Genomic DNA, 16,517 nt, shown 5'->3' on the forward strand with positions numbered 1-16,517 from the left:
AACTTGGAATTGCTATTTAATATTATAAAACAGACTTCAAGGTTGAGTTCTCGAGTCACAGAAAGTCTCAGTATCTCAGGAGGTTTGTGTTCAGCTGCCCTGCAGTCTCAGGCACTGTGTCATTCACAGCACAGAAGTACTCAGCCGCATCGCTCACATGGGCTGAGGCTTTCGTCAGGTGGAAGGAGGTTTCACTCTTTTTAAATTCAGCCTTGAAACCGTTGATGCCTTTAACCAGGGTGGTCCCTGATGTGTACTTCAGGAGAAGCTGGAGTCCTTGGTTGGGGTATTGCACGTACCAGAAGAGATTTGGTGGAAAAGATGATGAGTAGTTGCACCTCAGCAGCACAGGGACTCCTTCAGAGACAGAGACTTGGCTGTCAAGCTGGGTCACAGACTGGGCTCTGGTTCCTCCTGCAACACCAATGCTGTGTAAGTAAAGGCAGCACAGACTTTGCTATGAAGAAAAGATGTCTCTATTCAGAGAAAATTACAACACAGTCACATTTACAAAAGGAAGAAAGGTAATGGAATGCTACTCACCCAGGGTAAAAATCACCTCGAGCACTGGGACGAGCAGCAGGAGCATGGCTGAGGAGTGGCAACGCTGGAGGACCCTGAGCAGGGCGGACAGAAGCCAAGGGCCCTGAGCCTCAGGAGATAGGGGCAGCGGGGAGGTTAGGCTGGACAAGTCTCTGCCTTTGAAGCGTTTCAAAAACAGTTAAAGAAAGGCTTTCTCTTAAGGAGCCTAGATGTGTTCTGACCTCTTGTTCTCATCACAGCTCCCTATCTACACAGACATCAGTGAGCCACATCAGCCAGCGGCAGGGAGGAGGCTCATTGGATGAGGATGATCTGCAATGAACACAGATGCCTCCTTAGTGCAACGCTGCCCCCTGAAGGCCACAGGAGAAACCACGGATCCAAGGAAGCAAACTGTTTGCTTCTCATTTGAGAAATGTGGTATCAAAACCAACAGAAAGTATTTCTTTCTTCCCAAATCGGTGATGTCACCTTCTGTAGAGTACATGGTTTTAATCCTAAATACATGAGAAATGAGAGTAATGTAAAAATAGAAGACTAATTTACTTTACTGAGCAATTAGTCACAGAAGACAACATTCTGGACTTCGGAATACCATTGAGACATTCTATATTATTTTGTAAAATCATTCATCAAGGAGAGGGGAGGTGATCAGTTGCCTCAGTCTGGCCTCAGCTTCATATGGCCCTGTGTTTCTGAATGTGAGCATTACAGTGGGTGAAAGAGATTATTCCTTTATTTGATTCTTAAAAGAATAAACAAATTAGACCAGAGTCTCATACTTAAAATCAGCATGGATCACATGTCATTATAATTAATTAATCAAAGCAAACAAATAAGCAAGATTTTTTTGTTAAACGAAAATGTGAAAGAGGCCCCTTGGTTTCAGGTCAACAACTTTGATATTTGTAACTCTAGGAAAAAACAACTTAGGTACTTCATGTTTAAAAGGAGCCCTGTTTCAATTGTCAAAGCTCCTATAGACTGATATATTGTGCCAAATTATATCTCACACTAAAAAGAACATTAACAGAGGCCTATCTATGGAGAAACTTGAGTGGAATGATGAGTGTAAGAAAATATAACAAATAAATACTCCTGGGAAGAGTTAGGAAAAGAAAAGTAAAATCAACCTGTGTTAACTCAGAAAGTTGGGAGGAGTGCAACCAGCAGACAAGACATGAGAGGACCTTGTGGGAGGTATAGTAGATTTGGGAGAGATTGACAGTGACACTCAACAGAGCTAGGTGAGCAGCAGTCCCCTGTGGGTGGGAGACAGACTGTATTGAACTGGAGCGGTCGACTCTATGGCCTAAAAAGATGAAACTCTTGAATGAGAAACCATCTTCATCCAACTTATTTTAGCATAGAGATCATTGCATCCTAAAAAATAAAAAAAACAAATGAGGAGAGAAATCTCAGGTGAAATGAGAATCTGGCCAACAAGGATTCTTTTCAGAAGGTCAGAACAAAGTCCCTCCTTTCTTTGTACTCTGTTCACTTGTGCCAGCCTGAAATCAGTTCTCCCTTGCACTTCTGATCTATTCCTTGATTCTGCCTATAGATTTACGTGAAAGACAAAATCATATAGCCAGTTTGAAAATTTAAATGTTACTAGGATGTGCTCCTGATTCAAAATTCCTAACTAAGCACATGTATTCTCCTCTTATCGTTCCAATATTCCCACTGAAATAAAATTTAGAAGTATAAAAAGAATGACTTGAATCCATAATGGTAAAAGTAATAATGAAAAGATGAAAACTATCACAATTCCCATGAAATGAAAAGTAGATGTGAGCACACTGATGGATGAAACAGACAGCCGGGAGAAGTCAGCCCAGACTGAACTATGAGAAGATTGCAGTGGAAATGCAAGTGAAGGGAACCTACTGGGTGAGACCCTGGAGAGGTTCCGGGTTGAGAAAGAGAGTAGGTGATGGACAATGGGAAGAACAGAACACAAGAGAACATAGTGAAGGTCCACACCTGGAATAGCTGCACTAGCCTCCCTCCGTTCTCACCATCCTGCTTCTGTACTTGCGTGTGATAGGCATAGTAAGCCAACTTTTACTTCAGTATTTAACTTTCACAAGAATTTAAATGCACCACTGAGATTACTGCAGTTTTATTATGAGTGGTTGACAGAATTAGGCCATCTTCAACGATATTAGGTGCAAGGAACAAAGAGGAGCAACTTAATTACCACTTCCCTGTTCATTCATCCTGAAAAGAAGCCTGCCAAATCACATGGTATACCCACATACCCACACCACTGGCCAGGCACCCCATTCAAGAAGAAACATTGTGGGGAACATGGGCACAGTGATATGAGAAGTCCATCCTGCTACCCAGTCCTCCATTCTTAAATACAAATTAATAACAAAATAGCATTAATCATGTATAAGTATAGATGGGATCTCTTTCTGTTGTTCTTTCTACACATGGAAGCCCAGAGTCATGAACTGTGAACCATCAGAGTCATTTCTACCTCAATACAAAGGGATGAACAGAATGTCATGTTATCATTCCCAAAAGGAAGTAAGATAATATACTGTTGCCTTAGTCATTATTCTTAAAATACCTTGAGTTTTAGCTTTGAGTAATATTTCCTTACCTTTATTTAGATGCTTTCTGTTAAGAAGTGCTTTAACCTGAGGGAACCTAGAGGACCGGTCAATAGGTGCAGGAAACCACCATGGCACATGTATACCTACGTAATAAACTGCATGTTCTTCACATGTATCCTGTTTTTTTAAGAAGAAATAAGGAAAAAAATAAAAACATATAAAAAATAAAATCACTACATGTGATAAGTGCAAAAAAAAAAAAAAGAAGTGCTTTAACCTAACATTATTTGAACTCTTCAAGATCGGTAAAGCCAGCTATATAAACTCCTTAAAATAGAGAATGAAATTAAAATTCAGAATATAATTACAAAGTCTATTATTTCTTGAATGCTGCCCACATGCCAGGTGAGTTCCAAGTTAATAGTGAACACTGCTTGTGCCCAGCCAAGACCCCCTTTCCCAGGACAGTGTCGCCATCCCCAGCTACTGTCATGGCTTTTTTCGTCCTGTAGTTCGGAGAGCGGGAGGAAATGGCATCCAGAGGCTTTTCTGCTCCAGTAGTTCAGCGAGTGGGAGAGGGTGTTACAGCTATTTTCACTCCCACAGTTCGGTGGGTTCCAGATTCTTGTCCCACTGGCCAAGAGGAATGAGGTAAGCAGACACCAAGAGAGTGAGCAAGGCAGAGGAGAATTTTACTGAGTGACAGGAAACCTCTGGAAAGCAAGACGGAACCCAAAGTGTGTAGCCCTCTGGGAGGCTAAGGCCGAGTGTTTTTAGGGGCTTAGAATGGGGGAGTGTATGCTGATTGGTCCATAGGTGGTCTTGGAAAAAGCACCATTTGATTGGTTAAAAGGCATCATCCAGAAGGAACCAATCATAAGAGAGTGGGTAAGAGAGGGGATTCAAGTTATGTACTCTATCCGGAACTGACAGTTATGTACTCTATCCGGAACTGGCAGCTCGGTTTTAAGGCTTTGAACTGTCCTTGGCAGGAAGGCTGGGTTTCACCAGGGATCTGTCCATGTCTGCCTAGGAATTTGTCTGTCTCCTGTCGCTATCACTATTGGGAATGTTAGCTACTCTCAGCTCACAGTTGCCCCTTTCCCTAGAAAATCGACCTCTGCCAATGAGAGTCATCATTGTCCAGTAGAGTATACCTCTACCCCAAGACACACCACAGCCAGTGACGACCTTATTCTTACATACAACAGGTCAGCATTCTGGCCCCCTTGCCTCAGTGTGGAAAGGATCAATCCTGTGATGCAATTCATGCTCCAGAGCTCCCATGAGGTCAGGCTGGATAAAGACTCCACTAGCTGGCACGTTTATGCTTAGCCTTTTCCCATCTCAACCTGGTTTTCTCAATCAATTATGGATAAACAATTTCCAATTCAGGCTCTGCTTCTAATGAACTTATCCGAAGACAATATTTCATCTCATTTAATCCTGAGTTCAATCCTGAAATATATATAACAGTGCAGCTTAATACAAATGGCCTGTTAGGAACATAATTGATATTCAAACGAGCATGGCAGCCCAGGTTCTTTCCAGAGTGCCAGGGTGCCTGAAGGCATATGATAAAAGTGACACTAAAATCTAAGTATTTTGATTTCAGTACAATTTTCTGATCATCCTCATTGCTTTACAAATCTTACATGACTTGGAAAAAATTCTTAAGTCTTCAATTCTGCAAATTAACAATTTGAAGCAAATGTTGATTGGCTTGCATCTTTCATCAGTAACTACGTGAACTAACTGAACAGAAATCTTGATTCTTCATTTCCAAAATTTTTCCACTGTACTACCTAAATAATGTCATGACTAACAGTCTACAAATTTGTTTTACAATAAATGTGACTTTTCAAGCTTTTTCCTGTAACTCAATGTACTAAATATTAAACGGCATTATTTTCATTAGGAAGTAAATATTTTTCCTGGACTTGGCATACATTGCAGGACAAATTTACAATGCCAGGGAGTCAGAGGAGGGAGGCATTTATACGTTGTTCAGCATTTCCAACTCTCCTGACAAAATTTGCTGAAACATTCTTGATACCATATAGTCTTTGGTAATTGATTCACACAGGTCTTTCCTCATCATACTAAAGCTCCTTAGTGTCTGGACCTCTTTTAGATACTTACTCAGAGATCATTCTCAATAAATTTTAGATTGTTCCATGCTCCCATGCCCTGCCTGGGGATACGGCATGCTATGGCCAGGGCTAATGCGCCCTATCATCTCCAAGCCACACTTAAGTACATAGGTATAAATATATTCTTTTACAAGGCTCAAGCCAGGAGTTTTAAGTTCAGTTCAGACTTTACCCCAAAATGGCAAGATAGACCCTCTCTAATATTTACTCACTGCAACTGTCTAGACTTCTAGTTTTAACCAGGTCCTACCCACTGAATCTAGTTCTTCCATCTATCCACTAAATATACCCTTACATAAATCAGGAGTGGTGCTGTGGCTGAGGCTGGAGATGAAGGTTCTATAACTAAAAAAATTTTTGGTTGGGCGTGGTGGTTCACACCTGTAATCCCAGCACTTTAGGAGGCTGAGGCAGGGGTATCACGAGGTCAGGAGATCGAGAACATCCTGGCTAACACAGTGAAATCCCGTCTCTACTAAAAAAAAAATGCAAAACATTAGCTGGGTGTGGTGGTGGGCGCCTGTAGTCTCAGCTACTCAGGAGGCTGGGGCAGAAGAATGGCGTGAACCTGGAAGGCGGAGCTTGCAGTGAGCTGAGATCGCGCCACTGCACTCCAGCCTGGGAGACAGAGCAAGACTCCGTCTCAAAAAAAAAAAAAAAAAAGAATTTTTGACTGATAGAATTTTTGAAGTCATTCATTTATGACTTTTTCTCTGCTTTGCATTTCTGTTTTGCTGTTGCATTTCCAAATCAATAACTGTCAAACGTTTTGAGTAACTAAAGAAGGAAAGAGGAAGGTGTCCTGGGAACTGTGAGAGAATATCTGTCATTGTGTGAAAATATTTTCTTGTTATATAATTTAAAAATCATAAAACCAATCTCATAAAGAAGTGGCATAACACTAGACTGAGCACCAGGATATATACATTAAATATGTGTGCCTTTTTGTATAGCAATCATACCTTAATTTTTAAAAAAGGAGGGAGGAAGTAAACTTCTAGAAATTATGGGTTTGTTATGGCATAGATTGTGCTGTATGTGTAAAGTAAATATGCGCACCTTTTTGTTTATCAATCAGACCTCAATTAAAAAAATATTTAAAACTAGAGTGGAAAAACAGGACTAAAAAATATTTCAACCAGACCAAGATTTTTGTTTTTATTTTTTTCAGGGTTTCAATTATTTTCAGAATTATGAAAATACTTCCCTAATTAATTAATCCTCCATACTAGTTCTTATCATTTCCACTTGAACCTAGAGAGCAAAGAGAACTTCACTACCCTGCAGTCTAAGCTCTACATCAGGCATTCCTGGGGCATAGCAGGTTTGGGTACAGACTGCCAGTGTCTAGAGAGCACTGTGTGTTCACGGCACAGAGGTAGGTGGCTGAATCACTGAGCTGGGAGTCTCTGATGAGCAGAGAAACATACTGGCTGGCTCTATTGAGCTGTGCTGTAAATCTTCCATCTTCTTTGTCACCACTTGAGTATGTGGACATTAGCAACTCAGGGCTTTGCCCAGAATATTGTCTGTACCAGAAGAAGGACTGAGAACCACGGTCACTATAAGTGCAGTTGAGAGAGGCAATGGCTCCCTCTGGAACATTGAGGGGTCCAGAATTCTGCTCCACCTTCTGTTGGCTCCAAACCCCTGTGAAAAAATGCAGTGGTCAGACAGAGAAGACTGGCTGGGTAATAGATGCTTACTCCCCAGAATTTAAATCCTCTTTTCACTGGTGCCCCCACTCTCCCTTAGTTAGAAAAAAAAATTCATGCTTCTACCTATAGACCTATAATAGACAATAACTCCGGATACTATACATTATTTTCCTATATAGGGATGCCCCAAACTCACAGCTCAACTGAAGCCACAGGATCACTAGTAAAACTCTCAAGGATTTCATCATTCTTCTCTGCCCTGGTTCACTGAGGATTCAAATTTTAAACCCTTAGAAAAATGAACCTAGAATGGATATTTCTACTTTTTCTACCTTAAAAATCATAAAAAAGAATCTGTTTACCAGCTAGAAAAAATGATGCTCTTTTTAACACCCCTAATTCACCACTAAGCCCCTCCCCTCATCCTTCCTCCTCCTCCTCCTCCTCCTGTCTCTCTCTCTCTCTCTCTCTCTCTCTCTCTCTCTCTCTCTCACACACACACACACACACACACACACACACACACCAGCACTTGAGAGCATTCCTCAAGGTCCCTAAGAACACACTGCCATCTTGTGGAATCATGACAGTGATCAAACATGTACTCAAAATGTAGAGCCTTGTTATGCGAACAAGTCATTTTAAAAATCTGACACATTTGTTAAATTAAAAATTTAATAATTTTTAATTTAACAAATGTAAATGCTCCAAGTTAATGTCTGTGGGGATGTTTATGTTTGTTTGTGTATAATATCAAATGTCAATTGTTGTATGAATAAGAGCAGTTGTTTCTAATAGCCACTTTCCTACACTGAAATAGCAGTCATGAAGTATTCTATTATAAAAATTTGGGTGAGATTCTTGCAATTCAAGGAGTATTTCTCATTGCATAGCTCTTCTCCATGTCAGGCCACACATCCCTATACCATTCTGTTATCTCCAATTTTTAGAGAAGTTTCTTCTAACTCAAAATAATTCTTTCAAAACAGAATGACCTAAAATCTAGCTGAACAAATATGGTTCTAGCTCACAGCCTTAGCAACATTTTTTTAACAAGACCCAGGAATAGAGGGGCTTGGAAATAGCCATTGCATTTTGCACCAATGACACATGCATGTCAAAACAGTACTTACACGGGTTGGTGTAATAGAGATAAACCTGTCAGAACATAGCCTTTCTCTCTTTTCTTTTCTTTTTTTTTTTTTTCAGAGCAAGGGTGGAAGTTTATTTTAAAAGGCTTTAGAATAGGAAAGAAAGGAAGGTACACTTGGAAGAGAGCCAAGCATTTTACTGAGGTAAAATGCAGTGTTTAACCTTGACCCTAGGACTTTATAGCCTTCCTCCTTTCCCATGATTCTTCCCTTAGGGTGGGCTGCCTGCATGTGCAGTACCGTCTTACCCTTGGGAAGTGAGCACGTGCAGTATGTTTAGGAAGTAGTATATAGACTTTCAATGACATCTTGTGTGACCGTTTATTTTTCTAGTTTCTCTCATGGCTGTTCTTGTAAAAAGCTCATATCTTCAAATTAATTTCCAAAAGTTATGAATTTGGTGTCTCTTTCTGCCTTCCCATCTCAACCTAAACAGAAAATCAGAACTATGAAGGGTTATCTATGCAAGAAACTTAATTGTGTCTACAGAGAAAGAAGCACAAGCAACTACTGTTCCTCCTCTTGTTCATAACATGCTTTGTTTCCTTGCAGAAGCTGGTGGCTGGAGGTCATGAAGGATGCAGGCTCTTTTCTACTCAAGGGCCATGTGATCAGTATCCATCAATGATGGCTTGGAGGGGCCTTTTCTATTCCCACCAACAACTTCACAGGAAATAGAATGAAAGAGAATATACCAATATCGAAATCCCTTTCTCTAAGAGTACATTGCAAGAGGCAGAAATCACAAAAGCCATTTCTCGGTAACTGTAGAAACCAAAGAAGGAGCAACCCAAGATGGCAGCCACCAAAGTCTTGGAAAATTAATTTAAAAAACAAATATAACTTTTTTTTTTGAGGTGAAGTCTCACACTGTCGCCCAGGCCACAGTGCAGTGGCTGATCTCGGCTCACTGTAAGCTCCGCCTCTCAGATTCACGCCATTCTCCTGCCTCAGCCTCCCAAGTAGCTGGGACTACAGGTGCCCGCCACCACGCCCGGCTAATTTTTTTGTATTTTTTAGTAGAGACGGGGTTTCACTGTGTTAGCCAGGATGGTCTCGATCTCCTGACCTCAAGATTCGCCCGCCTCGGCCTCCGAAAGTGCTGAGATTACAGGCGTGAGCCACCACGCCTGGCCAACAAATATAACTTTTAAAATTGAATGTTGAGTTGAAGCACAGTCCTTATAGAAAGAAGTCACCTTTTGAATATTTGTAACAAAAATAGTATGGGTCAATAGTCTAATGTTGTACCTAAGAGCAATATCAGTGCCTGCAAAAGACAGAATTTATACAACATCAAAGTTGTACTGCAAAAGCTTCTGTGCCTAATAATGTCTAGATAACATATAAAACTCTCCTTCATATGTCTTAACGACAGTGTTATGGCAATCAATCAAAGAGAAATCACAGTCCCCTTCTCCACTGGATTAAGTGGTCTTCATTTTCCACAGCATGAAATTTTCCAGAAATGTCTTGTGGACCTCAAAGTATTGAAAGCAAGATCTTATTCAAAGGCAATTTATTTTAAGATACTACTGCAAATGCTACTAATTTGGTGTCCATTTGAAATACGTAAGTTGTACTATGAAAAACAACAAAGAAGATTTTTATACACATGCAAAAACACAAGCATCTTTATCCATTGTGTTCCTATTAATATGTATCTATAATTATTATTTACCTATTAGTTTGCTAAATAATTTTAGGGGAAAATGGGAGTTACAAACAAAAACTACAAAAATATTGGCATTATTCTTATCTATGTAACTACCTTAATCATTGTTCGTTATTTTGTATGGCTCCAAGTGTCTAGCGTCATTTCTTTTCTGTCTGAAAGATTCCCTTTAGATTTTCTCGTAGAGCAGGTCTGCAAGTGATGAATACTCTCAGTTTTTGTTTATCTGGGGCTATCTTAATTTCTCCTTTGTTTTAGAACAACAGTTTTACTAGATATAAGTTGGTGGTTGACAACTTTTTTCTTTAAACACTTTATGCCATCCTACTGCCTTCTGGTTTCCATGGTTTCTGATGAGCAATTGACTGCTAATCTTATTAAGGATCTCTTGCATGTGGCTAGTTGCTTCTCTCTTGAAGCTTTCAAGTTCTCAATTTGCCTTTTTCTTTAAACAGTTTGATCATGAAGTATCTCACTGTGAATTTTTTTGCCTTTATTCTACTTAGTTCTTGTTGAACTTCTTGGATGTATAGATCCATGTCTTCTGTCAAATTTGAGGAGTTTAGGGTCATCATGTCACAAATATTTTTCCTGAATCTTTCTGCCTCTCCTCCCATTCTGGGAATTCTGTTATGCTTGTTGTCCCACAGGTCATCTGAGCTCTTGTGCATGTATTTTTTCATTCTTTTTTCCTTCTGCTTCTTAGACTGAATAATTTTATTTGGCTTATCTTCACATTTGTAGATTCTTTCTCCTACCTGCTGTTAAGTCCCTTTAGCAAATTGTTTTTTAGAAAAAAACTTTTCTCTGTTGCCAATTCTCCATCCTGGGGAGATTTTGAGTTGTTTGAAACACAGTCTAGCCCTTTGAATTAGCCCTTCAATGAGCCACCTGAGAGGTCAAAGTAATCAAGCACTACTTTGATATATCAAGGTCCACTCTGCTTCTTCCAGCACCAGGAACCCACACTTAGAATGGAGGATGTAATTTAAAGACTGTCTTAAAGCCAGTGATGACAAGATGGAGCAAAGGTAAGTTAAAAATAACACAAATTCTCCTACCAGGTTGCAATTCCTTTTTTATTGACTAAATATGTGCTTGGTAGCTGTAAATCTTTCTGTGGTATTTGGCTGGAGGAAACTGGTTGTGGTCTTAGTTTTGTGTCTTGACAGTCTGTTATTTTCCTGATCTTTTGGCTAAAGAAAGTAAAAGGCTGGTCTTTGGGCTTTTTTGTACATTTGCACTAACATTTCCAGGTCGGTGGCTACTCCTGATTGTATGAGGCAAAAGGAAACTCATGGAACTCACTGCTTTAGCATTGCTCAGGTCTTAAATTTCTTAACCAGTTGGGCTTTTTCTCCTCACTTTTTAGAATCTTTTAATTTTTTAATTTTATGTAGAGATTATAATGCTTTGAATTATAATTTTTCACTGGTATGAAAGCAGCACACAATCAGTCAAAGCTGGACTTTATGTACATATCCAACTATTCTGTTTTTCCCTTTTGGTACAATATTCAATAAATTACGTAAGATATTCAACACTTCATTATAGAATAGGCTTTGTTAGGGATGGTTTTGCCCAACCATAGGCTAATGTAAGTGTTCTGAGCACATCTAAGATAGGCTAGGCTAAGTTATGTTGTTCAGCATACTGCATATATTAAATGTACTTTTTACTTACAGTATTTTCAACTTATAATGCAGTCCCATTATAAGTCAAGGAACATCTGTAATATCCAGAATCATTAGCTGTATGTAACAAGATGAATGGAAAAAAGTACACCTTCTCTAACTTTCTAGAAGTGGAAGGCATGATGCTTCTTTTTTTTCTTCTAACAGCAACCTTAGAACAGCCTGGTAGGTATACTCTCCTGGTAGCAACATGGTCAGAATGGTGTTAAAACTGAATTCTGGTTCAGCCACCTGGATTATTTTGTTGGATAAACATGGTCATATATTATGAGGTTAACTATCATTAATTTGAGTGTTCTGCTCTATGAATTATTGTACAATGGTCCACGAGGGCCCAGGTGATAAATAAAATGGGTATATATAAAAGTCATAAAATACCTTTTTCCTCTATTTATTGTTCTAGACAAAAGGTTTGAGTATGACTAGGAATTGACCACAAAAAAAGGCAAAGCTTAACTACTAGAATGGGATGAACAAATTTTGTGATTGTGGATAAAAAGAGCAACAGCACTGGCACCTAGGAATGGACAATCTTGGACCATTGGAGGTGAAGAGGGTGAGGATTAATGTTCTCTTTGTATGCTAGATGAAGCACACAGCCTGGCAAGGCAACAATATAGTTTGGTTGTCTGTTGGTTTGTCATCTTCTTCCACATTCCATGAAAACAGAAAAACTCCTGTGAATATAGCCTCTCCTGAACATTTCTGCAACATGAATGGCAGCTTCCCAATGCAGATTCCCTATCCTCTTAAGTGTGAAAATACAGGAATCAGCACAACATTTTCTCAATCTGACTCATACAAATGTGTATTTTTCCCCTGGTGTCTGGACAGTCTTGGGTTATACCATGAATGGCTACAGAACTTGCAAATACACACTGACCCTGCTCATATAGCCTAACCAAAGTGAACTAATGCTGACCCAAATAAAATATAGCTATAAATTTCAAACTGGATTAATCTTGGCACCTTTGGTTATGTTCATGTCTGGGAAATAGGGACCATACGAGATCTCTATATTGGGAATAATAGTTAACTTCTTGGCAGTTAAAACAAAGATCAGCATGTCAGTCTAAATTTCCATGTGTAGGTCATATTAAATAATACACTATATCCTAGCTGTCTGTACTTTGGGACTTATTCATAGCTGGGAGAATCTAGGATCCTATGAGGCATGATTAAGGTTGCTATTGCAGGATGGTCTCCTCCTCAGGCTTAGAGTTCTACTGACAGTAGCCTTAATTAAATCTTGTGTAAGACAAATTCTATGCATTTAGTCTCTACCTCTCTAGTCAAATTAATTAGAATGACTGATGGAGTGGACTACTCGTAAGAAAAATTTCCAGCAGCTAACATGACATAGGACCATGGAATGGATAGTGTTGAAAGACAGTCCACCGTGAGTCATACCCCTACATGACCTGCTGGGTATGCCAATAGTGTAAAGCCATGACCACTCTACAAGGACCACTTTTCAGAGTTAGGCTTGTAGCAAGCAACCTTAAGGGATGAGGTAATGCCTCCCTGTATGACAAAGAGCAAGCTGGCTTACTGTTTACTGTTGCTATAAATTTCCCAAGCTCAGAGTTCCTCAGCTATGATACAGCACCACTGCATGCAAACTATTCATCAGCACTCACTATATCATCTTTTGGGGACTTAAGGGAAGTGTAACTGAAGTGAACATATTGATGTTTAGGCTGTTTGCTGTGCCATAAGTGACAAAATCCTTTGTCTCTGACTAAGGAGTCTCATGTCTTTACTGACAACCTCAATGAAACAACACACTTATTAGCTTGCAGGAAGAGGAAAAAAATCCAAGAACTGATAACACTCTTCTCTACTATAGTAAAGGCTTGAACTACATGTTAGAAAGATAAGTTTCCCCAAACTAGTCTGGAAGGATGTAATGTATATAGCCCCATGGGTAATTAACCATCACTTCCAATAAAATGCTTGAGCAATTTTATGATACACTTTAATGAAGTAAAGACTCCTTCTGGGAAATTAGTGTTACCAACTCAAATGACTATTAATCTTGTGAGAAGCCTAATAGCCACTACACAGACGGTCAAAAGCAGGGTAATTATGAACCAGTCCTTTGAACATAAATATCTTTAAACCAGATCTTTTAAAAATCTAATCTATAACATGTCTACCATGGCTATTTATTTGAATTTGTTTCCTGAGGGGCTTTTACTCTTACAGTAATTTGAATTATAACTTTGACTTCAGCTCATAATTATTGGACTTGAGAAGTTACTTTTATACTTTCTAACATGTTTTAAGTATTTTTTTTCCATTTAGATATTTCATCATGTGTTACTAGCCTTTAGATTTGACTAAGTGCTTCAGATCACATCTGATAAAGTGAGGTCACTTTAGTGAGGAAAGGCTGAGACCCTGAATGGATCTAACTATTTGACTAGAGTTCACTGAGCACAGAAAGGCTGGTTTTGAGTCTGGGAACAAGGGTGAGAAAGAACTGAGCTGCCCGACATAATGAAGCAGAGAGAACACACAAAAAGGTCAAAGTTGCTAGGGTGAGACTGAGAGGAAGGAAAAAAGGAAAGAGGAGGGCCAAATAATATCCATCTATTTATCATTCAGTGAATATTTTTTGACTGGCTATTACAGGCCAGTCATTATTGTTAGCACTAAGAATAAAGCTGTCAACTAAACAAACTATACCCCCGACCTCATAAAGCCTGTATCCTGGGTGGAGATATAGACAATAAACACATTGACAGTAAGCACGTAGACCGACAATATAACTGCACACTGTGATTATTACAGTAATGAAAATAACAAGGGTGTTGTAATAGAGTTAGGGCAAAGGCCATGATGGCTGCATTAGTCAGGATGATCCGCAGAAGTCAGCAGGTTTTCTCTATGGTAGTGGTATTTGAGCTGAGACCTGAGGAATGAAAATGAGACTCACCAAGATTTGGGGGAAGAGCATTGCAGGTGATTGAGAGAGTTAGACTAAATGTGGAAAAGGACACAGCAAGTTCAGAAAATTGAAAGGAGGTCGGTGTTTTTGCTGCATAGAAAGCCAGGAAAAGAGAGTTTAGAGCTGAAGGGAGAGGGGAGGGTTGAATGATACAGATCTTTGTATGCCACAGCCTAAAGTCCCAGCTACTCAGGAAGCTGAGGCGGGAGAATGGCGTGAACTCGGAAGGTGGAGCTTGCAGTGAGCCGAGATCACGCCACTGCACTCCAGTCTGGGAGACACAGCGTGACTCTGTCTCAAAAAAAATAAAAAATAAAAAATAAAATAAAATAAAATAAAACTATGCCTTCAATATGTGCTTCCTGGGATGAAGACACCTAAACATAATGTTGAGAAAAACAAGCATAGTAATAAATACTGGATATATTATGAACCACTTTTATAGAAAAATATAGCTGCATATGTATACCAAAAATTTTTTACAGAATAATAGCTATAATCTCTTGGTTATGAAATTATAGGTGTGTTCTATTTTTCTGGGTGTTTTATGTCTTTATATATCTTCTTATATCTTTATATATACATACAAGTAATAAAAATGTAATTTAGTTTAAAATTACAACACACAACTCCTTTTTTCAAACACCGAATCCCGCTTTACATCTTCCATGGAAAAAGCAACTGACAAGGGGCCAGAATGCCTGGCTTCTACTCCAGGCTTCCATTTCACTGCAACACATGCTTTGAGTAAAGTGATGCCATGCCTGTGGAGTCTGCTTTTTTTCATCTATCAAATGAGGGGCATGAGTTGGAAATGTATTTTCTAAAGTGTGATTGACACAGGAGGTCACATTAGGCAGAACACAGACGGTCTTTTTGATTGTTATATACGTAACATTATTTTAATTTGTATTAGGAAAAAATATCTTGCACATCAAATACACATTTTATAACATATAAATGGTTCCACTGATAGTAACTATTAAAGTAAGGACAATATTTTACATATTTTTGACATCTATTTAAGAGAAAAGTCAATTTAATGTTAAATTAAGTAAATTATGGGGTAGATGGTACACAGACACAGCAAACATCATTTGAAGATTATGAAAAAATAAGTTAAATGCTGCTAAGTGTACAACCAGGGGAAAATTTGTTCCATGGACTCAGAGCATGTGACCTCTCAGAGCAAACAACAAAGGAGTGGAAGGACTCTGGGCAAGCAGGCCCAGGATCTGTACAGTCTACATTGAGGAATGAAATTTCAATAATGACAAAAGGAAACATAATTCCGTATAAATTCAACTTCTTCACATAAGAGAGATGGTGCAATATTCTTCACTTCTGTTTGGAGACACAGGTTGTAAAGAAAGTTCCCCCTACACATAAAAAAAAAAAAAAAACTTCACTCCCACCTGCAAGGCTAGGCCTGTGTCAAGGGTCCCGGCTGCAGGTTGTGGCACAGGCTGCGGGTGCTGGGAAGACGCTGTGCTGCAAAGCACAGAAGTAGGTGGCTGAATCTCCAGGATGAGAGGTCGGGATATTCCAAACACTATAAAACTTCTCTTTTCCAAGCAGTTCTATAAAGTTTGTTTCTCTGCTCTTTCTGGCTTCATTGAATTATGGTCAAAGACACAGGTCTTTTCCCAGGATCCTGCTGGAACCAGTGGAAGTTGACGAGCATTCTCTCATGGTAAGTACAATTAAGAATGGCATGCATTCCTTCCTGGATACTCAGGAATGAAGGACTCTGCTCTGGCGTATGTAGTCTGTTCACCCCTGTTTAAACAGAGAAGCACAGACAAATGACATTCATTCATGGCTGACTTCTTTTGGAAGATATACTCTCTTTTCACAACTCCCACAGGTGAGCACTGAGGCCCTAACTACCCTTCTATAAATTCCAGATTTTTAAATAAGATACTACACTCTGTTCCTTTTCATATTTCCAGAGCCCAGCAACTCACAGCAGAGCTCCCAAGAGAAAATCAAGAATGAAACTCCCAAAGCCTTCTTCATTTTTATCCCTCAGACTCACGAAGGACTCTGGCTGGGGTCTGGGAGCCCTCAAACACTACCAAGCCAAATCTCTTGTTTCTCTGAGTGCATATTCATAGTTCTTT

General features: G+C 39.3%; 1 long non-coding RNA gene and 2 gene segments (V, D, J or C); 1 reads left to right on the plus strand and 2 right to left on the minus strand.

Moving 5' to 3' along the window:
- LOC105496629 (T cell receptor alpha variable 8-2-like) lies at positions 1-913 on the minus strand. The segment is given in 2 exon segments: positions 1-414; positions 544-913. Coding segments are annotated over 2 exon segments (393 nt in total).
- A 5,494-nt stretch (positions 914-6,407) lies between these two features.
- LOC105496606 (T cell receptor alpha variable 12-2-like) lies at positions 6,408-7,294 on the minus strand. The segment is given in 2 exon segments: positions 6,408-6,913; positions 7,118-7,294. Coding segments are annotated over 2 exon segments (402 nt in total).
- LOC105496607 (uncharacterized) lies at positions 6,890-12,493 on the plus strand. The gene is made up of 5 exons (XR_011626022.1): positions 6,890-6,954; positions 8,625-8,833; positions 10,701-10,778; positions 11,433-11,606; positions 11,845-12,493. It is a non-coding gene; the product is annotated as an uncharacterized lncRNA (long non-coding RNA).
- The last annotated feature ends 4,024 nt before the right edge of the window (positions 12,494-16,517 follow it).

Source organism: Macaca nemestrina, chromosome 7 (genome assembly GCF_043159975.1).
Source record: "Macaca nemestrina isolate mMacNem1 chromosome 7, mMacNem.hap1, whole genome shotgun sequence".
Lineage (NCBI taxonomy): Eukaryota > Metazoa > Chordata > Mammalia > Primates > Cercopithecidae > Macaca > Macaca nemestrina.